Source organism: Chlorocebus sabaeus, chromosome 1, assembly GCF_047675955.1.
Source record: "Chlorocebus sabaeus isolate Y175 chromosome 1, mChlSab1.0.hap1, whole genome shotgun sequence".
Lineage (NCBI taxonomy): Eukaryota > Metazoa > Chordata > Mammalia > Primates > Cercopithecidae > Chlorocebus > Chlorocebus sabaeus.
The window spans coordinates 72,692,661-72,718,007 of record NC_132904.1 but is presented as its reverse complement, the minus strand read 5'-3'; the positions used below and the strand labels follow the sequence as shown (position 1 = coordinate 72,718,007).

General features: G+C 55.9%; 1 protein-coding gene across 6 annotated transcripts in view; it reads left to right on the top strand.

Annotated features, from left to right (window-relative positions):
• Window positions 1-4,776: 4,776 nt before the first annotated feature.
• The window catches only part of WNT11 (Wnt family member 11), a 30,244-nt gene continuing 9,673 nt past the window's right edge, over window positions 4,777-25,347 (top strand). Inside the window, exons 1-7 of one of the 6 annotated variants that reach the window (XM_073019551.1) lie at window positions 4,777-4,922; window positions 5,270-5,598; window positions 6,300-6,368; window positions 8,412-8,532; window positions 10,364-11,141; window positions 15,141-15,313; window positions 24,866-25,101. In XM_073019551.1, the coding sequence (XP_072875652.1) occupies window positions 15,231-15,313; window positions 24,866-25,101 (319 nt within the window). In that variant the 5' untranslated portion in view covers window positions 4,777-4,922; window positions 5,270-5,598; window positions 6,300-6,368; ... (1 more) ...; window positions 10,364-11,141; window positions 15,141-15,230. Of the gene's footprint in view, window positions 4,923-5,269; window positions 5,599-6,299; window positions 6,369-8,391; window positions 8,533-10,363; window positions 11,142-11,410; window positions 12,975-13,258; window positions 13,502-15,140; window positions 15,314-24,865; window positions 25,102-25,347 lie in introns of those variants that run through there. The other 5 variants (XM_073019548.1, XM_008020196.3, XM_038005450.2 and 2 more) reach the window with 5 other exon arrangements.

Here is a 25,347-nt window from a genome sequence, read left to right as displayed (position 1 = left end):
GCATAGTATTCCATGGTGTATATGTACCACATTTTCTTTATCCAGTCCACTGTTGATGAACATCTAGATTGATTCCATATCTTTGCTATTGTGAATAGGGCTGCAATGAACATATGTGTGCCTGTGTCTTTATGGTAGAATAATTTATATTCATCTGGGTATGTAACAAATAATGGGATTGCTGGGTCAAATGGTAGTTTTATTTAAGGTTTTTGAGACATCTCTAGACTGCTTCCACAGTGGCTGAACTAGTTTACATTCTCACTAGTGGTGCATACACATACTCTTTTCTCCACAACCTCACCAACATCTGTTGTTTTTGATTTTTTAATAATAGCCATTCTGACTGGTATGAGACGGTATCTTATTGTGGTTTTGTTTTGCATTTCTCTAATGATTAGTGATGTTGAACATTTCTCGTTGCTTTTTGGCCACATGTATGTCTTCTTTTAAGAGGCGTCTGTTCACGTCTTTTGCTCATTTTTTTAACTTAAAAATTGTTTTAATTATTACTTTTTAAAAATTGAGTTGCCCAGGCGGGTCTCAAACTCTTCAGCTCAAGTGTTATCTCCTACCTTGGCCTCTCAAAGTGCTGGGATTAGAGGCATAAGCCACCATACCCAGCCTTTTGCTCATTTTTAAATGGGGTTGTTTTTTGCTTGTTGATCTGTTTGAGTTTCTTATAGCTTCTGGACATTAGACCTTTGTCAGATGCATAGTTTGCAAATATCAAGTTTTTTTTTAAAGGTACTTGTGTGGATCTGGAGAGAATCTTGCAGAACACTGAGCCCAATGTTCTGCCTCTCCTGCTTCAACACACCTCCATGCTAAAGATGGGGAAACTATAGCCCAGAGAGGGGAAGGATCACACAGCATGTCTGAGACAGAGCAGGGTCTAGAACCTGTTGCCTATTGCCACCCCGCTGTTCCCTGACTAGACTGTTAGGTCTTGGAGAACAGGAACCTTTATTAATGTTGTACTCCCTGTAACAACAGCATAGGACTCAACACGTTGCGGTGAAAATAGGATTGCTCTAATTGCAAGAGAGTAGATGGAGACCCCATTCTGATGATCCTAAGGAAACATGGATTCACTGGCCCCATAATTGGGAAGGACAGGCTCAGGGACTCAAATGGCACCCCATCTCCGCCCCACTACCTGTTTCTTCTTTTCCTTCTTCATTGTCCTTGTCTTCCTCACATGGCAGGGAATACAGGGTAGGAAGCTCTGGGGATCATGCCTTTGGAACTTGCATTCCAAGGTGGGGCTGACTCCTTTCTTCCAGAACCCATTCATGCATCACAGGGAAATAGCTCTATTTGGTCCAGTTGGGTCATATACTCTTCCTGGACCAATTATGTGGCTAGGAAGATGGAGTTCTCCACAAGGCCAGGCCTTCTATCAGGGGACTGGGTTCTGTGCCTGAGAACCCCATCAGAACTTCATAAAGTTGGGGGATGGCAGGGAGGGGTGTTGTTATCATTAGAAGTGAAAGAGAGGTTGGGCAGGCAAAAACTCAGCTGCCCCCTCCCGTAAGCACTCAGGCCATTGTGGGAATGATCCGCTAGCCAGGGGAAAAGGCAGTCATGGCGTTTGGATGCAGAGTGGCCTGGGGTTCAAGACCCAGCTTCTTCACTTTCTGGCTGTGTGCAGGTGGGTAAGGGACCTCCCAGAGCCTCATTTTTCTGGACTTCAAAGTGAAAACAATAATCCCAGCCTATAGAGTTGTAGATATTTGAGATAAGGGCAATGCAGTGATAGCCCAGAGCCTAGTGCATGGTAGGGGTTGTGCTCAGGTTGGTCATTGTCATTGTTATTGATGCTTTGGGTGGGTCGATATTTAGCTTCAAGTCAGAACCTGGGGATTCTGCGAAAACGCTTCAGACAGTGGGAGCTTGTCTAGGCCCAGACCCCTGCACCGGGGTTAAGGGGAATGGCAGTTGGAGAGATGACTCCTCTCAGGGAAGGATTATAGAAGATGTCCTCTGTGCAGCATGAGAGGTGACTTGACCCCTAGGAGTCCTGAACTCAGGGTCAGCCCAGCACTGCCCCAACCTGCTGGTTGACCTTGGCCTGGTGACCTGCCATCTCTGAGCTCAATGATCCCTGAACCAGTGACAGCTCTGCATGCCTGCTCCGGATTCCTGCTCATCTAAGGCTGCTAGAAAGTCAACAGTGTCACCTCCCACACTCCCTGTTTTTTTAAAAGGGATCGAGCAGCTCTTACCACAGAGTTGAGCATCTGCCCTTCTCAAGGCCCTGTGCTGGGCTTGAGGACTCAGGTGACTCTGACCCAGCCTGCCCTCAAGGGCCTGCAGCCTGGCTAGGTGAATCAACATGGCGCCCTGAACAAGGATAGCTCAGGCACTGACTCCCTGTGTGACCTTGGGCAAGTCACCGCCTCCCCCTGGAGCTCTCGTTTTCCCATCTGTAAGAGAAGGGGTTAAACGTGAGGATGACAGCCTACGCCCCAAAGAGGTGGATGGAGAGCCCACCCCCATACCTCAGCCTCGGCTTCGAGTCTAGTGACATCATCCACAACCCTCTCCCGTTTCCCTGACAACTGGGGTGCTGGCCGAGGCTCCCCAGTGGCCCAGACCGTCTGGATTTCCTTGCACATAACTATAGCTCGTCCACATTTTCACAATTAAATTGTCAGTTTGGGTTAAGTGTTGTCTGCTGATGGCTGTCAACCTCTCTCTGGCTCTCCTCACTCTTCACCCAGAGCAGGTAAGTGAGAATGTCTTGCCTGTCCCTCAGTGACATGGAAAGGGACTAGGATGTGAGTGAGAGGCAGGAGAACTGGGTTCCAGGGTAGTTCTGCCATGCACTTGCTGTGTGATCTTGGGTAAGTCACTTGCCCTCTCTGGGCCTAGGTCTCCCCATCTTAACAACAGAACTAATCACCTCTGCCCAGCCTCCCTCTCAAGCCAGTGGTGAGGCTCAAAGGAACCCGCCCATAACTGTGGCAGGGCTTAGAAAACTGGGAAGCTCAGCTTGAGGTCTGGGATGGTTAATAAAATGAGCAAGCGGACCTTGAGAGGGACTTCTCTGAATCCCCACCAGACAGACAGGTCAGTTCCCCTCTGATCTACCCAGCATCCTTCTGGCTACAGATCTAGCCCAGCTCTTCTCCCTCTCAGGTCTGTTTCTAGATTGAAAAGGACAGAAAAAGTGCTCTTCCCAACAGGGCTTGGCACTGAAGATGCAGAGCAGAGGCGCTAGACCAGAGGACCAAAGGCCCTGCTTCCCACAACAAGTGTGCCCATGCAGGTGGCTCAGCTGCTGCCTCAGTGGCCAGGCTGTCCCTCCCATCCACTAGCCCAAGTCATTCCTGCTGCTACCCCAACTTTCCCCTCATAGGCTTCCAGGAGCTCCATCTCCCCTCACCTCCCCATCCAACCCCAGACCTGCCCCAGACTTGAATCCCAAACCTGACCTTACCCCTTCCCTCTTCAGACCTCCTCCATGTCTCCCTTGGCAAAGCCCAAGCTCCCTAGCCCAGCACTGAAGGCCCCCCATGGCATGGGCCTGGCTTCCTCTCCCATTATTCTCCCTCCTGTTGGTCTTCTTGCCACCAGCACCGAACCACCCACTTACCCTTCTCTGAAAGCAAACTTCTCCTTCTTGTCTTTGCTTACACTGTTCCCCTGCTGGGAACGCCCTCCCACTTCCCCAGTCACCTGACAATTCCTCTCCCACCTGCACATTATTTATACAGACATGAATGCTAAGTATGGATGAGCTCTCCATCTGGAACTGTTTATGTACCTGGCAGAAAAGGAACTAACCTTTATCAAGGACCGATTACATGCTGAGCATTTTACATCCATCATCTCCCCTTTAAGCCCCACAGCAACCCAGGCAGTAAATTTCATTCCTCCTATTTTTCAGGTGAGAAAACTGAGGATCAGAGACATGAAGTGTCTTTTCCAAGGCCAAACAGAGGTTGCTTTTGAGTTGCAACCCCGAACTGTGTGATGCAGAGCCCATGCTTGTTTTAGGGCCAGGCGGAAGCACTTCCCTTAGGGTTATATCTGTGTCCGGGGACACAGATATAAAATGCTGTACATATATAAATCACTGTACATATATAAAATAACAAGTACATAAAAATACTTGTTATTAAGTGAGGTTGTGCTGCTTTGTAATGCTAGGGACCATTGTGATGTGCCTAACGCTATCCTATATAAGAGGGGACCCCAGCAAGACAGCCAGGACCCCTGGGGGGATCACAGGTCTCTGCTCTAGACGGAGGAGGACCTTCTCCAAGACAGAGCCATTCAAAATGGAAGACACCATCCTGAAGGGAGTGAGCTCCCATCCTTGGGGGTATGCAAGTAGAGGCTGGATAACATTCATGCATTCATTTGGCAACTTTGTAGGAATTACTGTCCAGCCCTGGTGCAGTACTGGGGACACAGCAGCGGATGACAGAGCCATCACTGACCATATGCTGCCCCCAGATCAGCAGAGGCATTACAGGGCTCTGGTGGCCAGAACCTCCGGGTTATGAGAGGGGGTGGCCCAACTGTAAGATTCTAAGATTCTGAAATGACATTAGACAAATAATTGCACATATTTTTTTTTTTTTTTAGCTTTTTCACTCTTTAAGCCTGGCTGCTGCTTGTCTCTATTGCTACATAACAAACCTTGTCAAGATTTAGTAGCTTAAAGCCATAATGGACTCTCCTGCTTCTGTGGGCTGGCCCAGCAGCTCTGCTGACCTTGTGGCGCTGGCTGGCGCGGCTGCATGTGACTGATGGGCCAGCCGATGCAGCAAAGGCCTCTCTCTGCCCCAGCCTGGGCTTCTGACCTTGCAGCTGGGCTGGGCCCCAACAGGGTGAAGGCAGAAGCTGCAAGGCCCCAAGTCCTGGGCAGCAGAATACAGGCCACATCTACTAGTCAAGCAAGCCATGAGGTCAGCCTAAATGGAGGGGTGGGGACAGAGCCTTCGCCTTTGCATGGAGTCACACTCCAAAGGGTCTTTATGTTCTGGGATGGGAGGAATTGGTGCTACTAAAAAGCTGCCTCACTGGCCTGCTCAGAAAGGCTTCAGAACCAGTGACAAATAACTGCATGGCTTATGCCTGGATGTCAGGACACCTGACTTCTGTCTCCTGCCCCACTAACCAAGTGATGTACAACCCTTCTGTCAGCGTCAGCTTCTACATGTGTACAGTGGGGGCACTGAGCATGGTAGGTCTCTGGCCCTGTGTGTGTGTGTGATGGGGTGAAACTCAGACAATGCCTCCCCTCTTCTCCCAGGTGCAGAGACGCTGACCTGTACACATATCAGAGAAGCAGAAGCCCAACTGTAGAAGAAACTGCCATCCTGACACAAATGCCCCTTTGGCCCACTGCTTCCTATGCCTCCTCCTCTGGTGACAGGCACTGCACCTGGCCATGCCCAGAGCCCCTTTCCCGTGGCAATAACAGATGTGCATCAAAGGGAGAGCGCAGGACTCAAACAAGGCCAATCAGCCGCCTTCCCTGGGACTGATTCAGAAGCCCTAGGAGACAGAGGTCTCATCTGACTGGAATTTCTAACTGGGGCTGTTAGTGGCTGCATCCCAATGGGGAGAAATGAGGCCCAGGTGAGTTCAAAGAGAGCAGGAAGAAGCAGAACTGAGTTTGAGACAGCACAGCGTCTCCAGGGGCCCAGGGCCCCAGCACCAGCCCCGAGCCCGAGTGCAGTAGGGCCACGAGTGACCCCGGTTTCTCCTGCGGGAACCAGTCAGTTTCTCTGGTGTTGAAGCTGGTTGGGGTTGGGTTTCTTCTCTCCTGGAGCTGCAAGATGCCTGAGAAACACAAACATTGTCTCCTGAGCAGCCACCACCATGATGAAACAACTGAGAGCTGAAAGCAGCCTTTCAGACGTGACGCCCTCAGTAGACATGACGGGTGGCATTTTGTTACATGCACCCAGGAAAGACACCTCCTGTCTCTCCGTGGTGCCCCAGGCCTGCTCCCTGAGCCCTGTAGAATAACAATACCTCCCCTGAGGTAACCAAGGGGAGAAGGAGGACATACCCTACCCTGGGTAGTGGGCAGAGGTTCCAGCAGCCCACAGACCCAGGGTTTGCAGCCAGGCCCACTCACTGACAGAGAGATCTTGCATGAATTACCTGACAGACCTGGCCCAGTGTGCTCATCTGCAGAGCAATGCCTGTCTCATGCATAGGCACAGAAACTGCCTGGTACACAGTAGGTGCTTGTTCAACCAATACAATTTCTTACAATGTTATTTCTTAGTAACATTGAGAAGGAGTGGTTTCGTGGCTTTCTTGTTTTGCAGATGATAAAACTAAGGATCCCAGAGACTGAGTGACTTCCCTGGAGTCCCTCGGTGGGTTAAGTGGAGGAGGTGAGTTTGATAGCCAGGCCCAGGTGCTCTGATGACAGGCCTGCTACTATTTGGTCCCCTCACCCCACCCTTGCCTGGAAGATCTGGCCTCACAGGGCGTTCCAGAAACAGCTGGGCTGCTCTGCTCAGACCCCCTTTTCATGTGTCTTCTCAGAAAGGCCTTTCTAAAAGCACCCTGGTGGTGGAAGCAGTGCCCTTTAGTCTCATTGTAACCAGTGAGAAATGGGAAATGGTGATGACGGCCTCTGCCCTGCCCTGCCCTGCCCTCCCCAGAGATGTGTCCAGAACCAGGATGAGGGATCTCAAAAAATGGCTCTGGCCGGGCGCAGTGCCTCACGCCTGCAATCCCAGCACTTTGGGAGGTCAAGGTGGGTGGACCGCTTGAGGTCAGGAGTTCGAGACCAGCCCGGCCAACATGGTGAAACCCGTCTCTACCAAAAATACAAAAACTAGCTGGGTGTGGTGGTGGGCACCTGTAGTCCCAGCTACTTGGAAGGCTGAGACACAAGAATCACTTGAACCCAAAAGGCGGAGGTTGCAGTGAGGCGAGACTGCACCATTGCACTCCAGCCTGGGCAACAACAGTGAAACTCTGTCTCAAAAAAAAAAAAAAAAAAAAAAAACAGATTCTGGGAAGCCAGCATCTGCCAGGTGGCCTGGGGTCGGGAGAGGGAGAGTACCTGTGGGCTTCCTTCATCCACATTCATGGCTCATCCTATGGCACAGGTTGGCTTGGTGGTGAGAAGAGCATGGCCTAGGGAGTGCTGGTTCCAAGCTAGAAGGAGTCATCTGTGGAGTAGGTCCAAACCCAACCAGGAGCCTGGGATCCATGAGTCCAGCCCATGCCAGCTGCCCCCAGCCAACCTGCAGACATGGGAGGGAGAGGCGTATGCTTGTGGATGATGCCACAGAGACTCTGTACACAGCAAAAGCAGAGCAAAACACTGTCACTCTTTTCTTTTTATTTTTTCTTTTTATTTTTTTGAGATGGAGTCTTGCTCTGCCACCCAGGTTAGAGTGCAGTGGCACCATCTTGGCTCACTGCAACCTCTGCTACCCAGGTTCAAGCGATTCTCCTACCTCAGCCTCCCAAGTAGCTGGGATTACAGGTGCCTGCCACCACACCTGGCAAATTTTTGTATTTTTGGCAGAGATGGGGTTTCACCATGTTGTCCAAGCTGGTCTTGAACTCCTGACCTCAAGTGATCCACCCACCTCGGCCTCTCAAAGTGCTGGGATTACAGGCGTGAGCCACTGCACCTAGATGTCACTCTCTTTTGATTCCCTTGGTGAAGCGACAGCAGTGAGCTGAGCAGGGCCCCACCACATCCCCCTTTCACACACCGCAAAGTCGTTGCCCAGGGTGGGTGATCTTGACCCTTCTCCTTACTGACTGGTTTCGACTTTCTCTGGACCAGCCTTCGTTGCTGTGGGAGGCATAAAGTGCTGAGGTCCGAGTATGGGTAGTGGGCTTAGGGAAGACAGAGAAGGCTTCTGGGGGACATCTGGGGTTGTGGTCACATAGCATCCTTGGGTCAGGAGCCCCAAGATGTGCGGGTTCTAGAGCAGAAAAGGCCCTTAGAGGTTCAACCCTTCACTTATAGATGGGCGACTGGGGCTCAGACAAAGCAAAATAACTACCTGACTCACACAGAAAACTAGTGACGGGGCTCAGGACTGCAACCAGTTCTCCTGCACCCCCATCCGGCGCCCCTGGAAAGAGGTGACTGCCCCCACCATCTCCACCAAGGCTTTGGCCTAAGGGAAGGAAGCTGAGGTGGGCAGAGGGGTCACTAGAGGTCAGCATGGCAAACGGAACTGTGTCCGCCCTCACCTCCATGTCCTTTCAGCCTGGGTGCTTCCCTGGGCAGGGCTGGTGCAGGGATGGGGGTGGGGGGAAAGGGGTGTGCCCCTGGCCAATGGCAGTCAGGCAGGGGCTGAGAAGCCAGCTGACAGGAAGCCCCCAGCATGTCTGGGCGATCAGATCACCAGAATCGCCTGGGCTGATTGAGAAGAAAAATATATTCACATCCACGTCCACAGCGGCAGCAGCCAGGGGCTTGGGGCCTCATCCCTTCTGAAGAGGAGTCTGCAGCCCAGGTGGCCAGCACAGGCCAGATACGCAGTGGCACTTGAGGAGGACTGGACAGAGGGAAGGGGAAAGGTCAGTTGGTTCTAAAGATGAAAACAAAATTCTTCTCAAGTACTGCCTATTATACACTTGGAGAGACTTGGGTGCAGGGAGGGGCAGACCCTCACCCCAAGTCTCCTTTGATTTTCAATGCAAGCTTTTGGCATCACTTTCTCATAGCCCTTCCCCCTACTCCTACCCCCAGGCAGGTTTCCAGCCCTAGCTGATGATGCCTGGGTCCTGATCCAAAGGACACAGCTGAGTAGCTGGCAGGGGGCAGGAGGGGGCAGGGCTGAGCTTCAGGAGTATAGGATGTTCTCCTGGTTTCCTTCAACTCCCCACAAGACAATGGAAAGTCACTATCCTTCCCCCATGTGTTCACTGGGAGCCACCAGCCATAGTGGACTCTGAGCCAGAGAGATCTGGGTTCAAATATCAGCTCCCTTTTGAGCCTCAGCTTCCACATCTGTGAAATGGGAATACTAATCCTGATCTTGGGGAAGTAGAGGATTCCATGGGATTGTATTATTCCCATTTTATGGGTGAGAAAACTAAGTCTCGGGGAATTTAAGCAACTTGCTCAAGATTACACAGCTAAAAATAAAACTGGGCAAAATCTGTATTGGAATCCAAGTTTACATGACTCCAAATTGCTTCTGTTTCTACTCTAGCTGGGAGCCAGAGGATTTCTGGCAGGAGGACTGCTGGAAATGTTTGGAGGCAACTGACTGAGCCTCTTAAATGAGCAGAGGGGTGTGCATCCCAAACAGACAGAGGCCACCTGGAATGGCTCTGACTGAAGTGGCCAGGGGGCCTGAGGCAGGGGAGCTAAGGACACTCTTGGGCTCCCGGAGGCCTTTGCCCTCTGCCACTTAGGTGGAATAGCTCCCCGCCCTTCCTCCCTTCCTCAATGCCCCAAGCCCCACTGTCTTTCCACTGCTTTTTTGATCAGATTGCCCCAGTGTTCTGGCATAAGAGATGGGGGTGTCCCAGCGTGTGTTCCAAAGGATATTCCTGTGATTGTGTGCAGGAGTACATGTTTGGCATTGTACACTTGGGAGCTGTGTGTGCATGGAAGCCCGTGCATGTTTGCACATCAACTGTGTGGGCGCAGGTGGTCTGTGTGCAGCCTCCCCTTCCTGACGTGTGTGAGGCCATTTCACACCTCTGTGCTATTGTGTGTGAGGGCAGATGATGTGTCCCGGTATCTCCCGAGTGTGTTTGTAACCATTTGTGGGGTGATATGCCCCTGGCTGTGTGTGAGGACTGGCTGTGTGGGAGTGCTGGTATGGCTGGGAGGCTGCTGTGGGCACTGTAGGCCCAGATGTTTGTGTTGTATATGGAGGTACCTGTGGCTGGGTGTGGGGCAGCCTAGGAGTGCCACTTCATCTGCAGCTGCAAAGAATGGGGAAAAGAATGTCAGGCATTTTGCGGGAACTGAGACAGGCTCCGTGTCCTCACTAAGTCTCCATTTCTCTTTCTGCTAATGAACCAGTTATCCTTGAGGACGTCCTGGGATTGAGGTCCCTAGAAGAAGGGGGAGACGCAGATGAACCCACAGCACCCGATGGGCAGTTAGAAATAGTAGTGGTGTTGTAGGGTAAGCAGCTGGTCTCCTCAGGGGAGGCCAAGTGATGGGAGGAAGTGGTCCCAGAAGCACCACACGCCTGGGCTATACAGTGCAGCAGGCGCCTGTCTAGGCTCCTTTAGCTTCTGAAACCCAGTCCTCCTCTGCTCCGCCTCCCCTGTGTCCAGAACACTCCCCAGCAGTCACCCCAGCGGCTGGGACCCGCCGCCCAGCTCCACACTTAAGGTTTACAGCGGGCTTTGTAGCGCGGAGTCCTCGTGTCTCTTTCTCCTGCAGGATCGTTGATTCCTTTCCCACAACTGGAACCAGAGGCCAAAAGAGACGGTCCCCCGAAGGACCTGGACCAGGACACGAAGGCAGGTGTCGGGACCTCAGACGTTTATAGTAACCACGCTGCGCGACCAGCACCTAAGGATGCCCCAGCTCCAGACTGAGACCCAAGTCTGACTTCCCCCTGCGAGTTGAGGCTCCTTGCCTGGTTGCTGCGACTATTCGAGATGGGCCTTACCCGGGCCCCACGCGTGTCGCAGGCACGCAGCACGCACGCTTAGTAAACAACAGCTGTAGTGAGCGAGTCCCCCTTTGTAACTCGACAGAGTACAAACTTCTCTGGAGCGGCGGGCGCTGCAGGTCAGTGGCGTCCGCGGGGACCCCGCCCCCACCCCCAGCGCGCGGCCGGGGCCACCCGGTGGGGTTGCGGCGCGCTGACGTGGGCGGATCAAAGCGGCCGCCCGCCTTATAAAGCAGTTTGGGAGGCCCGCGCCGGAGATCGCACCGGGCGAGGAGGAGAGCTCGGGCGAGCGGCGAGCACAGGCCCCGGGAGTTGAGCGCAGCCGAGAGCAGCTGGAGTCCGCGCCTGACTCCGCGCGGGTCCTGAGCCGGCCGCAGCTTGCCAGGATCCCTGGCGTCCTTCCGGCGCTGCTTCACGAAGAGGGCGCCTCCGCCGCTAGCCCAGCCGGAGTGCGCACGGGCCCACTGGAAACTGCGCTCGCGGCTCCCAGGGCAGGCCAGGGCACCCGGGCACGCAGGGCGCGCCTGGCGAGCGCCCCGGAAGGTAAGCAGTAGTTGCGGGCAGCGGGCAGCTGCTCAGCGGGGACCGGCTAGGGCTGGGGGCGCCCGAGTCGGAGGGAGACGACGCTTCTCACACCCGCCACGACCCCCTTGGGCTCCCACTCGTGGGTAAGCAAACCAAGCGCTCCTGCATACCTTTCCTCCGCAGCACTCCGAAAAGTTCCCCCTTGCGGAGCGCAGCCGCGGGAGCCTGGGGACGCGGGGTTTAGGGGGACGCGGGGTTTAGGGGGACGCGGGACGGGGGTGGGTTGTGCGGTTCCTGCGGCCCTCCTCCAACTTTCCCGGCCCGGCTCCCCTCTTCTGCTCCTGTACCCCAGGCGACCCCCTCCTTCCCAGTCGTCCCGTGGATGAGGTCATGCCCGAGCCACCCCCGGGGGTGGGGGACTTGGATCCCGAGACAGAGGGTGTGTGTGGTGGTGGGGAGAGGGTGGCAAAAGGCAGAGAAATGCGGCAGCGCCTAGTAAATTGGGGATGGAGGCAGACGCCTGACTTTGAGAACAGGTCCCAGGGGCGGCGGGGGGAGCGGGAGAACCGAGTTTGTTTACTGACCTGAGCTCCAGGCTGGGGGCTGGGGAGGAAAAAGTCCTGTCCCCGGCCCCGCGGCACATCTCGAACCGCCCCGAACATCTGGCTAAGTTCGCGCACGAGCTCCACGCCTCCCACCCGCCGGGCTGAAATGCCTCGGTGTCCCTCAAGACCCTGGGCGTGCAGGGCCCCCCTCCAGGGGGTTAGCAGGAGGGATCTCGAGTGCCCCCACCCACCCTTCCCACTTCCAAAACAACCCATCTCCCGGGTGACCCGGCGCCGCGTGCGCAGCCAAGCAGACGTCTCTTGAAAGCTTCGCGGCTGGGGTCAAAGCCGGGTGGCCGCCCCGGCCTCCCTGGCCCACAGGTAACCTTGAAGCCGTCGCTTGGCGTCCCTGGTTGGCGGGGTCAGCTCCGTGAGCTGCGCGGCGGGAGGCTTCGGGACCCGCCGGTGCCGACTTTGCGCGCCGCGCGGACAATCGGCCCCGGTGCAGGGTGCTCGCGGGGCATCGGGGTAGGGGAGGCCCCGCAAGTCCTCGCTGGCGTGGCCTGGTCCCAGCAGCGGGCTTTCCAGAGCCCTTCATAGCCCGGGCCTATGACCACCTGTTGGCGGCGCTGGGCTGCGGCGCTGCGCTCGTGGTGCCCTCCCCGTGCACAGCCCCAGGCGGGCGCCTCCCGGCCCCCTGCAGGCAGCGTAGCTCGGACTAACTTCGAGGAGGTGACCGCTCGCTCTCCAAAGGTGCTGCGCCTGGCGCGGCCCACTACGCGCCCGGCTCCAAGCAAGGGGTCGGGCAGGTCAGGGCGGCCCACGGCAAGTGTCCTATAGAACGACCAGGACACAGGGGGCACTCCCTCGACACCTCGTTCCACCCCCAGACGGGGAAGCGGGGGCCCAGGAAGTGGAGGGGACTTGCCCCCAGCCCGTGATGCGGGTGGCAGCCGCGATCCCGACCCCCACCCGAGCCCCGGCTTAGCGCCCCCTGGCGGGCTGAGGGCTTCGGGAGGCGAGTGCACCCCGACCCGCAGGCTCAGGCGGAGAGTGACCCCACGGCCCGCGCGGCTCTCCCGGGCGCTCGTACAAAGGACAGGAACAGTGCGTCAGGACCCAGAGGCTCGGGCCAGGCGCTGCCTCCCCCCGCGACGAGCTTGGGCGGCGGAGGGAGAGCCTTGGGACAGCCGGAGCTACACCGAAAGAGCCGGGCGGGGCTGGAGGCCTTGGGTCCCCGTCCGCTGTGCGACCTAGGCCGCTCCTCCTCTCCCTAGAAGACCAGGCTGGGCACAGATCCCCCGCTGTGAGTCCGCGCGCCTCCGTCCTCGTGCAGCCCCCGCCCCCTCCCCACTCAGGAATGCCGGGTGCCTTCGCGGGGCGGCTCACTTTGGGAGAGGGGAAGACGGTGACTGGAGTTTTGATTCCCTCCTCCATATCCAGAGGATATTTTTCTTGTTCTGAAAAGTGCGGGAAACTTGCAGAACCAGGAAGACAAAAGAGTTGGATACAGGCTGGGTGGGAGGACGGGGCTGGGTTACACGGCGAACCCCGCTGAAACCCCCAGCCTTGACGGCATGTTTGTCGCAGGCGCCCTTGTTCTGGCCGCTAGCTAAGGGGTTCTGCGGAGGAAAAGAACCGTGAGATCCAGGCTTCTCCTCGCCTTCCTGTGAGTTTTGCCGACAGGCTCCAGAAAACAGTGGGGCTTCCCCTCTGTGCGCGCTGACGACCCACGTGCAGGAACGCGCCACGCAGGTGGCGTCGCGGTGCAAACAGCAGAGGCGCGCGGAGCCCCGCAGGCTGCAGGGAGACGGGGTCCTCGGGGAACACACGGTGAAGCCCCGTTACTCCTTCTTATGAAATGGGACACCGAGGCTGGGGTGGCTGAGGGCTTGCTCAAGCTCACAGAGCCAGATAGGAACGTCCCTTTTCTGCTCCAGCGCCCCTCACTACCGTGGGCGCCTCCTTTTCCAACTCCCCAAACCCTTAGGAAGGAATCCCTTTGTCTCTGCTCCTCTCGAGGGGAGAGAGGCTGGGGCTGTGTCTGACTCCGGGCGAACGCCAGGTGTTGGTAAATTTGGGAGAAGCTGGGAAGGGAGTTAATGAGGTGAGAATGAAGTGAAGGAGAAAAAAAGCGGAGAAAGCGGCTCCGCGGGCTGCGGGCGGGCGGGGCAGCGGCTCCTTCGCGGCCCGCGGGCGCCGCCTGGAGGCCAGAGGCAACACCGCGCCAGCCCCGCGAGCTTCCCCGCTTCGCCAAGGCTGGGCTGCCCAGTCCCGGCTCGCACGCCCCCACCCCCACCCTCCAAAGTGGGGCGGCTAAAGACTGTCTTGGAGACTCCGAATCCTCCCTGTACAAAGAGCCCTACCATCCCGTTTCCCATCCTCCCCTTCCCACAGCGAGAAAGAGGGGCCCCGAGCAAGCCCCATTTCCTGATTTCGCCAGACACCAGGCTTGCCGCTCCCTAGCTGAACAACTCCACCTCTGCGCCTCAGTTTCCTCATCTGTAAGATCAGGCAGTGATAGTACCTACCCCACGGGGTGCTGGGAGGAGCAGATACGATCGTGTTAGGAAAGTTTTTGTTGTCGTTGTTGTTGTTGTTGTTTTGAGACGGAGTTTCGCTCTTGTAGCCCAGGCTGGAGTGCAGAGGCGCAATCTCGGCTCACTGCAACCTTCGCCTCCCGGGTTCAAGCGGTTCTCCTGCCTCAGCCTCCCAAGTAACTGGGATTACAGACGCCCGCCACCATGCCCAGCTAATTTTTTGTATTTGTAGTAGAGACGGGGTTTTGCCATGTTGGTCAGGCTGGCCTCGAACTCCTGACCTCAGGTGATCCGCCCGCCTCGGCCTCCCAAAGTGCTGGGATTACGGGCGTGAGCCACCCTTCCCGGCCAGGGAACGTTCTTTATAAAAGCGGAACTGTGCCCGAACTGCCCCAGCGTACTGAGGAGGTAAACTGAGGCACGGTTGGCAAGGAGAATTGCCGAGGCCCTAATAACTAATGATCAATATTGCGGGGATAAGCCCCAGCACCGGGGCCTCGACGCTGCTGCCTTGCCCGGACTCCTGATTCCTCATTCCTCTCCTTTCGGTCCCACGTCTGCGTCTGTCCCGGTTTCCCCTCTGCCTCCGTGGCTCTCAGCCTTGTCTTCTTGAGCGTCATTGTCCTTCTCGCTGTGTCTGCCCGGTCTCTCCGGGGGTCTCCGGTTCTGCCGCCTCCTGTCCCTCCTTTCGGCTGTCCCGGCCGGAGGGGCGCGAAAGCGCGTTAGGGCCCCAGGCCCCGCAGGGGACACGCCTTCGGCCGCGCCTAATTCGAGCCAGGCGCGGGACGCGTCCCCGGGCCGGGCGGAGCGGGAGGGGACGCCCGCTGCGCTAGGCCTCCCCGGGCCCCGACCCCTCCTTTGTAATTTGAATAAAACGCCTCCCCCGCCCGCGCGCGGCCTTAACCCGCCGCCTCCGCTCTTCCCGGCTGCAGGCGGCATTCGGGACCAGCAGCGGCCGTGCAGGCGAGGACTTCAGCGCGGCTCCTCCTGGGTGTGACCCCGGGCGCGCCCGCTGCGCGACGATGAGGGCGCGGCCGCAGGTCTGCGAGGCGCTGCTCTTCGCCCTGGCGCTCCAGACCGGCGTATGCTATGGCATCAAGTGGCTGTGAGTAGGGACCCCGCATCCACGCGCACAGGCCGGGGACTGGGGCGGCGGAGGGCGTTACGGGGTCCCCTGGATGGTGCGAGCGTACCAAGACCCGGGAGCCCAAGCTGGCTTGGCGGTCGTGGGCAAATCATCCCTAAGCCTCCGTTTGTAAAATGTCCCTACCTCCCGGAGGCTTGCGAAGAGGGAGTGGGACGGGCATGGACCGCAACGGAAGCGCCTGGTCCTGTGCAGCTGACGGTGGCGCAAGGGCCGCGGAGTTTCTGGCCACCTCAGCAGGGGCAGATGGAAAAAGACATTCTGTTCAGGGGGTGCAATCCAGAGCGGCCAGCCCAGGAGCGTTCCTTGTCAGTCAGTCTCCTTGACTTTAGCGGGAGTTCCGCTGAGACACTCCTGACCCCTCCACCTGGGTGACCTTGGGAAAGTGTCACTCTACCTCTTGGGGCCTCCTTGTCCTCCTCTGTCACAGGAGGGTGAGACTCTCCACCTCACTGAAATCAGATGAGAAGAGTCTCCTGAAAGGACCTCAGAAGCTGTCAGATGCCGCTGTGCACATGTGCAGGGCATTCCTTTAGATAGAAATTATTCAGGCAGGGGTAAGAGGGAGAGAGAGGCTTGGTGCCGAGCTGAAGGGAGTGCCTGCTCAGGGGGCTGGAAGTGGTGAAGAGAGGAGTAAATGCCAGCCCCTTCCTGGAGGAGCTGCCCTCTAAGCTAAGAGAGATAAGCCCAGGCTGTAAATAACTCCATAAGTGTCCAAGTGCTGGAGGAGAAACCAGAGGGGGGTTCTGGGGTCCTAGAGGAAGGAAGCCCACCTGGTGGGGACACAGATTTGAGACACCAGGAAGCTTTTCCGGGGCTCTGCCCTAGTGACTGACGCACTGCCAGGAGTTGGCTGGTTGGGGCAATGGAGAGGAGGACGCTGTGGGCAGAGGGCCTCGCTCAGAGGGAAGGTCCAGGACAGGACAAGGGTCTGGAGTTTGGGGCTGAGACAGGGAGCCTGCAGATAAGACAGCAGGGGGCAGATTGTGGGGGCTGGGGAGGGCGCTGCAGAGGATTTGTGAATTAGTTGGAAGACAGGGTGATAGTGGCTGCGCCACCAGCAAACAGTCTGGAGGTCACTGGCCCTGCCCCTTCTCAGGCCAAGTTATTGATTAATTGATGATTCGAGGAGGGAACCCCGTCTTCCTGCCTTTCTTGTTTACAAGAAGAAGCCTGGTCTCAGCGGTCTCCCGGCCCTGGGCACTAGCTTTTCCCACCTGTCCCTGAGGAGTTCTGTGAGAAATCAGCCACCTTCGTATTGCTACGGGGTACCCAGCACTGTTCCAGCTGGCAGGGACCTCCGATCAGCGAGTCCAAGCTTTCTCATCCACCACCGCTATTTTACAGATAAGGATACTAAGGTCCAGGGAAGGAGAGGATTGGCTGAAGGAACGTCAGAGGCCTTGCCCTGGGCTTGGGTGGCATTTGCTATGAGAGTCCTGTAGGGTCACTACGCTCATCCCTGCTCCACAGTGGCAACACTGAGGCCCTGCAAAGGGCGTGATGCACACAAGCCCCCATGCTGGCACGTGGTGGGATGGACGGCTGGCTAACCGTGATATCCATGTCCTCTGTCCTCACTGCAGTCAGGCTGCTACAGAAATGGGTGCGACTCATTGTGTGCCTTAAAGAAGCCCCCAGCCTCTTGGGGGAGATGGACATATAGAAATACAAAGTGGACTATGGTCTGTGTCCTAGCAGAGGGAGCATGGCAGCCCAGAGGAGGAGTGGTCAGTTCTACGTAAGAGAGGTGCCTGGGCCAAGATTGGAAGGACAGGGAGGATCTGGACAGTCAGAGATGGAATGCAAAGCAGGCATCCTAGGCGAGAGGCACAGCATGAGCAGAAGCCCCGGAGACCATACAGTGCATGCGGGGAGACCTGGAGAAACCAGGCACCACAAGAGCCTACTCCTAAGTGCCCCAGACGCTGCTCCAAAAGCCTGGGTCATTTAATTTAGATCATACTGCACTCTTATGAGAAGGTGATAGTCTAGCAAGAGAGGATTAAAGAGAGGTGGGAAAAGGGGTAGAGTGTAAGAATAACAATTATCTATGTGTGCATTGTATATGTGTAGATATAGATACACATGTGTAGGCCACGTGCATATATGTATGCATATGTACATATATGTCTACACACACACAGCCTCACTGCGTGCTAGGCACCATTCTAAGTGCTTTATGTATATTGTTCCATTTAAATATCCCAACCACCCTGTGAGGTGGGTGCTGCTATTACCGCCATTGCACAGAAGAGGAAACAGAGGCATGGGGGACTCTAGCAGTGTGTCACAGCTCAGAGGAGGCAGGGTTTGAGTTAAGCTGCCTGGCTCTGTGGCCTGTTGGGCACAGTGAGCCCCAGCACAGCTGGGAGCAGAAAAGTGTTCAGTAAGGCTGGAAAGCCGGGGACTCGCCCAGGAGCCTCTGCTGGCCTGGGCTTTGGAGAGTGAGCTGGAGATGAAAGGGGTGCTTGACACAGGAACTGAAAGCCAACATGGCCCAGTGGCCTGGAATGCTCACCTGGTGGGTGCGTGAGACGCAGGCTGAGCTGGTGGGATGGGGAGCTGGGGAGAGGGGATCAGAACCTGGCTGCCCATAGAGGCACCTGCCCAGAAATAACCTGGGGATCCTTCCCTACCTTACCTCCACCCAGGCCAGGCACCAGAAGACTCCCAGCCCCTCAAGTATTCGGGGTCCCAGGTCTAGGCTGCCCACCCGCTTCTTGGCTTCCCTGGGTAGTGGGAGGGTTTGAGGGGAGTCCCACTCTCCTGTGAACCATGGAAGCGATGGGGTGAGAGGAAAGGCCCAGGCTGGCTGGGAACATCCATACAGGCCGCCCCCTTCCCTGGGCAGTCCCACATCTGCCACTCCCACGGAGGTGGGGCCAGGAGGCTCCAGAGGGCCATGGTGCTGCAGAGTAGGGTGCCAGACTGGGACTGCGAGGCCCAGCCTGAGTTCTGCAGGTCAATCGCTTTAGCTTTTCTGAGACTCAGTTTCCTCAGCTCTAAGATAGAGGTAGAAGGAGCCCTACCTCGGGATGCGGGAGGCCTGGGGTCTAGCTTGTCTCTGCCTCTGATTGGCTGTGTACAGATCTGGGTAAGCCCTGCCCTTTCCAGGCCTCAGTTTCCCCACTTGCATAATGGGAGCTGGTGACGCTGTGGCAGCTCCCCTTTGGCTTCTTGGTTGAGAAGCGTCAGACCAAGGCCTGTTAGGGCTTTACCTTGCAAGATGGGCTGCACAGGTGGGTCAGCATGTGTGAGGCCAAGGGGACGGGCTTCCACCTCTGAGGTCTGGGCAGTCGGGTGTGAAGGGGACCCAGTGTCATTTCCAGGCAGGGCTGGATCTGCAGGCTCCCGACGCTTCATCAGCCTCCATTTCTCTATCTACACAGTGGGGACAAGGGCTGGATGGATCCCTCTTCACTCTGGAGTCCTGGGACAAAGCCTAGGAGGGAATAGGAGGACTCTCAGGCTATGGGGCCCCAAGGGCTTCTTCTTCCTGGACAGGCAGCTGCAGCCCCAAGCTGGGGTGGCTGGTGAAGAAGGGTCACTTCCAAAGCTCCTAGACCTCCCCCTGGTTCCTGGACCTGGCGCCTAATTGAGGAGTTAGTTGAGGAATCATGGAGGGAGAGGTTCCCCATGGTTACCCCAGGGGAACAGACGGAAGCCTGGGGAGAGGCTGGGCTTGCCTAGGTGGCCTATAGCCCGGGTTCCTGCTCCATCCTCCCTGCCACGTGGGCACCAGGATGAGGTGGGCCCAGGAAAGCCCAAAGGTACATGGGCAGGGGAGGGACAAAAGTCTGTCTGGGAGAACAGGGTCTCCTCAACTCCATTGCTCTCCCACCTCAGGGTCAGCAGGCTCCACAGATGCAGAAGCACAGGTCTTCCAGGGCAATACTGAGTCCCTAAGCCAGCCCGAAGCTCTCACCAGCCTCCTCCTCACCCCAGAAGCACAGATGTGGGCATCAGGGTCTCTCCCACCCCAGCTGTTGACCTCATCCCATCTCTCTCCTGGTAGCTGCCGGGCTACATTTTGGGTGGCGCTGGTGGGGGCACCTTCTGAGGCCCTCTGAGCCCAGCTCTGCCGAAGCCTCGCCTGGAAATGAGCTGGCAATATCATTCCGCACCGTGGGCGGCTGGGCTGCAGAACTGCAGAGAGGGACCTTGGGGCCCAGGTCACTTAAAGGAGCCTGAACCCAGCTCCCAGGTCTCTGGCCTAGAATTCTTCATGTGACCTGACCCCTGTGCCTAGAGGGAGAGGGATGCTGTGAAGTGCAGGTCCAGGAAGGAAGCCCTCCTTTGAGGGTGCCTTACCTGGGCTAGGTGCCCCAGAGCGGCCTGAGGGTAGAGTTGCTGGCACCACCAGGAAAATACCTCAGTGAAGTCATTTGACAGCTTGTGTTACCAATGTCAGAGCCTACATTGTTCTTGGGCATTGAGCAGTATGGATGGGGAAACTGAGGTGGAGCAAGGGGCAGTGACTTGCCCCAGGTCGCATAGGGAGAGAGCTGCTGAGCTAAAGCTTGAACCCAGGTCTCTGCCCCAGCCAGTCCCAGCAAGGCCCCCAACTCCTGAATGAGAGGAGGCCTCGCCACCCCGGTAGGGCCCTGAGCTTGGGCCTTGCCTGTGAACTCTGCGTTCCCTCCTGTCCTTTCTTCCACCCTCTCCCCCAGGCCCCCACCCCCAGATAAACTGAAATGTTTCCAATTAGGGGTCTGTTGGAGTGAAGCGAGCGAGATGTCCACAAGGAGAACTCCCCCGCCTCCCGTCCTAATCCTTGATTACCTCCCCAAGGGGGATTTATTTGGAAACAGTCATTACCACTAATTACCAGATGACCGCATGGCCCTCCTCGGGAGTGGAATCTGCTGCCTCCCGCCTGCGATCTCTGCCTGCAGCCCCGGTGGGCGGGTGGCCTCCCTGGCACGCATGGCAGCCTGCTCCTGTCCCAGCCTCAGCCTCCAAGGCGGGCCCCTGGGCCTTCACACTGCTCTATGCCCACCAAGACCTCTGGATCTGCTTCTCATTTACCCTCGGGCCACCTGGGGAGTCTGACCTTCATCTGGAAGGTGCTCTGACAGCACCTTCTCCCTCAGCCTTCTCAGGACGTTGGAGAAACTGAGACCCAAGGTGGCTCCAGGGCTCACCCCAGGGTCCCAGCCAAGGAGACCCAGGCGCCAGGAACACCAGTCTCCCTTCCCTGAGAGCTGCAGCACCCAGCACTCACAAGCTGTCTGCACTGAACTCTCCGGGAAGAGGCTCGGCCCCCATCGTCCCCCCCGTGGCTTGAGCTGGAGCCCAGGGAAAGACATGGGAGGCCGCCTTCGCTGCCTGAACGCCCACCATGTGCCATGAGCCTGCTGCTAGGCCACACGCTGATGTGCTGTCACCCACGTCATCCTTCTCATTTGAAAATGGAGGAAGCTGGCTCAGAAGGAGCGGGAGGAAACTTGGGCGAGGGCGAGCGGCAGAGCGGGCTCAGGACGGGCTGGGTGGGGACCACCCAGAGTAAAGCAGAGTGGGAACCCAGAGAGAAGTGACCCCAGTGCCTGCAGGGACTGACAGCCTCACTGAGAAGGATGACGGGGCCTGCTGGGGGGTGCTGGACAAGCACAGCCCCTAAAGCAGAGCTGATCATCCCCTCCGGGCCGCCCTCTGAGGTGTGAAGTGGGAGGCTGTGTCAACCAGGAAGGGCCATGCCCATGTGGGGCTGTTACCCTGCGATGACACCTCATGCAGGGACAGGGTTTGCTGGGTGGAGGTGGAAGGGCTGCTGACAACCAGGAAACACACTGAGGTGATGACGTGTGCCTCTGTGTGGTCACAGCCCGCCAGGAATTACGGCCGGGTTCAGCAACAGGTTCCCCAAGAAGGTGAGGCCAGGGCAGGCCAGAGTAGTTCATTTAGGTCAAGAAACCGCATCTGAGGGCTGCTGTGTGGCCCACCCTGTGCCATATGCTGGCATCTAGACACACCAAACATTTCCCGGCTCATAGTTCAGGGGGTGGCAGTGAGGGGAGACTGCCCTGGACACCACAGTTGATCTTACACAGGGCGAGTCGCACTGCCCTAACCACAGGCACCAGGCCCTGCTTTCTGGGTCTCTGGGAAGGTTTTTATTTTGGGGGGTTATAGGGTGGGTGGGCATGGCAGAGCATGAGAGGCAGGAGGAAGTGAAGGAACCTATTGAGTACTTATCATAGCACATATCATTCAGCCTTGGCAAGACCCTGAGAGGTCCCCACGTTGTAGGTGATGCCCAGAGAGGGGCAATAGTTTGCCCAAGTTTGCCCAGCACATAGAGGACAGAGCTTGAGTGAGAACCCAGACCTTCTCACTCTGTCTGGTCCAGCACTTGCTAGGCAACAAGCGGGGGACTTAGCTTCATCCATGAATTTTTTGTTTGTTTTGTTTTTTGAGATGGAGTCTCACTCTATCGCCAGGCTGGAGTGTAGTGTCACAATCTCGGCTCACTGCAATCTCTGCCTCCCAGGTTCAAGCGATTCTCCTGCCTCAGTCTCCCAAGTAGCTGGAACTACAGGCACACACCACCACACCCAGCTAATTTTTTTGTATTTTAGTAGAGACCGGGTTTCACCACATTGGCCAGGATGGTCTTGATCTCCTGACCTCATGGCTCACCCGCCTCGGCCTCCCAAAGTGCTGGGATTACACATCTATGAATGTTTAAAACACTTTGCCTACGTTCTGTTATTTAAGTCTCACCATAGCCTTTTTTTTTTTTTTTTTTTTTTCCAGTAGACAGGGTTTCACTGTGTCACCCAGACTGGAGTACAGCGGTGCAATCATAGTTCACTGTAACCTCAAACCCCCAGGCTCAAGTGATCCCTTCAAGTAGTTGGGACTACAGGCATGCACCACAACACCCGGCTAACTTTTTTACTTTTTGGTAGAGATGGGGGATCTCCCTATGTTGCCCAGGGTGGTCTTGAACTCCTGGCCTCAAAGGATTCTCCTACTTTGGCCTCCAGAGTAGCTGAGATCATAGACATGAGCAACAACCCCCAGCCTCATCGTAGCCTTTTGAAGTAGTAATTATTTCTCTTTTTATTTTATTTTATTTTTTTGAGACAGAGTCTCGTTCTGTCGCCCAGGCTAGAGTGCAGTGGTGCGATCTCAGCGGTGCGATCTCAGCTCACTGCAACCTCTGCCTCCTGGGTTCAAGCAATTCTCCTGCCTCAACCTCCTGAGCAGCTGGGATTATAGGCATGCGCCACCATGCCTGGCTAATTTTTGTATTTTTTTAGTAGAGACAGAGTTTCACCATGTTCACCAGGCTGGTGTCAAACTCCTGACCTCAGATGATCTGCCCCCGCCTTGGCCTCCCAAAGTGCTGGGATATTACAGGTGTAAGCCACCGCGCCTGGCCTTATCATTTCTTTATAACAGATGAGCAACATGGAGCCCAGAGAGGTTGGGTAACTTACCTAGGTCACACAGCTGGTGTTGAAAGCTTGTGCTCTTCCTGGGGCCAGGCCAGGAGCGAGAACAGCTGGGTCATTGATTTATCACTGTTGATAGCTTTATCCAGCCGTTAGACTAGGGGATCCTTGAGGAAAGGATCTATGTCGTGTTCATTACCAAATGAGTCTGGGAAGAGTTGGTGCTTAGAAAATACTTCTTCCACAAGTAGATCAAGTTCATTTATTCATTCATGTCCAGAAGCAGGGGGAAAGGCATTCCTGGCATCAGGAAAAGCTTGGGCAAAGGCATGGTGGCAAGACAGTTCCTTTCAGAGAAGTCAAGAACCTGGTATAGCTGGATGTCAGGATGAGGATGGGAGGCTGGGGAGAGCTGGGAGGCCAGGCTTTGAGGGGCTCTGAATGTCAAGTGGCAGCCCTTGGCCTTGACTAGGCAGGTCCAGGGAGGCTGCCCCCAGGTAGGAAAAGACCACCAAGGTGATAATTGTAGTAGCTTCCATCACTGACCACTGACCACAGAGCGTCAGCCCTGGGCAGAACGTGTGACACACATTGTCTGATTTAAGCCCTCAGTTAATACTGGGAGGTTGGTGGGAGAGGAGAGGTTAAGTGACTTGCTCAAGGTAGCAAGGGGAGTGACTAGCCTGGAGTCTACCCAAGCCTGTGCAGTGCCCTTGGCAATGGGCTGCCTCCCTCAGAACTCAGCTCAGGGGTTCTAGGATCTCTACCTTGCCAGGTCTCAGCCCTGACCCTGGGCGAGAACCGCTGGGGCCACAGCAGGCGGGGCACTCAGCACTTCTGGCTGCACAGTGGCCCCTCTTGGTTCCCTGTCCCTCCTGGGTCTCTGCTGGGTTGCTGAAGGCCAGCTGACTCTGCGCTCCAGACGGCCCCGGCTTGGGTGGGGGGACTGGGAGTGAGTCCATATGGAGTCTTTTAGGGTTGTGGGGTCCTTAAGTGCCGTCGATGCAGCCTGCCCCTCAGAGAAGGCCTAGGAGAACAGCAGATCCAGGAGGAACCTGGTCCTTGAGTCTTGGAACCGAGGTGCCCAGAGCTGGGATCTGGGAGGCTCTTGGGCCCTCTAACATCACCAGGGTTCATAGAGACCCACTAGGCTAACATTTCCCAAAGCATGGATGAGGTCAGCAGCCTCAAGCAAAGGGCTCTGTGCTCAGTATACTCAATAGACTCCCTGAGTTAAACAAAACCAAGCCTGTTGCTTTGCTGCAGGACTTCTCAGGGCCTTTAAAGTGTAAATATGCGTCCTGACTCTCCAAGCAGGGACATAGTACATTGTATTCCCCAAATGGGTCCCTTTTGTCAGTGTCTCACTGGAGCCCATTCTGGGAAATACAGTTTATAAGTACAAACACAGAGGCCCGAAGAGGGGCAATGAACTATCAAACATCACACAACGAGTTAATGGCCAAGTCTGGATTAGATACTAAAATTTTCAAGTTCCAGGTCATCACAAAACTGAGTGGCTCTTTAATCCTTTATTAGGAATTCCTTGCATGGATATGGGACTTTACAACATAATAAATGGGTTTAGTAATCACATGAAACAATGATGGAAAACTCCAACCTCATGTTGCGCATCTAGTAAGGCTTCAGTTAATAGTATATATAATTATTGTGATTATAAGAATCTAGCATTTCGCATGGTTTCTGGCACATAGCTGCTCAGTGTTGAATGAATGTTGAATAAAGACTAATAATTCACAGCTGTGTGAGAACTAAATCAGGTGGTGGTGGTGAGCTTTGTGAACTATAGAGCTGTTTTGTTCGTATAATTATCATAAAGCTTAGGTAGGATGGGGGTTGTGATCCTGTGTTATGAATAGGGCCTGAGGCCCAGAGAGGGACAGTGATGCGCCCAAGGCACATGGGGTGGGAGGGGAATCCACTGCTCTGCCAGCCGGCACTTTGGGAGCCTTTCTTGGAAGGAGCCAGGAAACCAGGAGGCAAAGTCCATTGAAGGAAAGGCTGGGGTCAGAAGGGCGGTTGGAGGCCATGTGGCCCCTGATAACCCTGTCTCTCCTTCCATCGGTCATGGCCTTTCCATGGTGTGCAGGGCACTGTCCAAGACACCAGCAGCCCTGGCACTGAACCAGACGCAACACTGCAAGCAGCTGGAGGGCCTGGTGTCTGCACAGGTGCAGCTGTGCCGCAGCAACCTGGAGCTCATGCACACGGTGGTGCACGCTGCCCGTGAGGTCATGAAGGCCTGTCGCCGGGCCTTCGCCGACATGCGCTGGAACTGCTCCTCCATCGAGCTCGCCCCCAACTATTTGCTTGACCTGGAGAGAGGTAGGAGCTGGCAAAGCTGCTAAATGCGTGTGGGTGCGGGTGAAGGAATTCAGGCATCGATCTGTGTGTGTTTAGATGGAGGGATGGGTTCATGGGCGGGTGGATGATGGATTCATGGATGAATGGGGTATGGGTGGATGAATTAATCATAAGATGGGTGTGTAGGCATGAATTCACAAATAAGTAAACACAGATGAGTGGCAATATCAGTGCAGGGGAGCCTGAAGAACAGCACATGGACCTGTG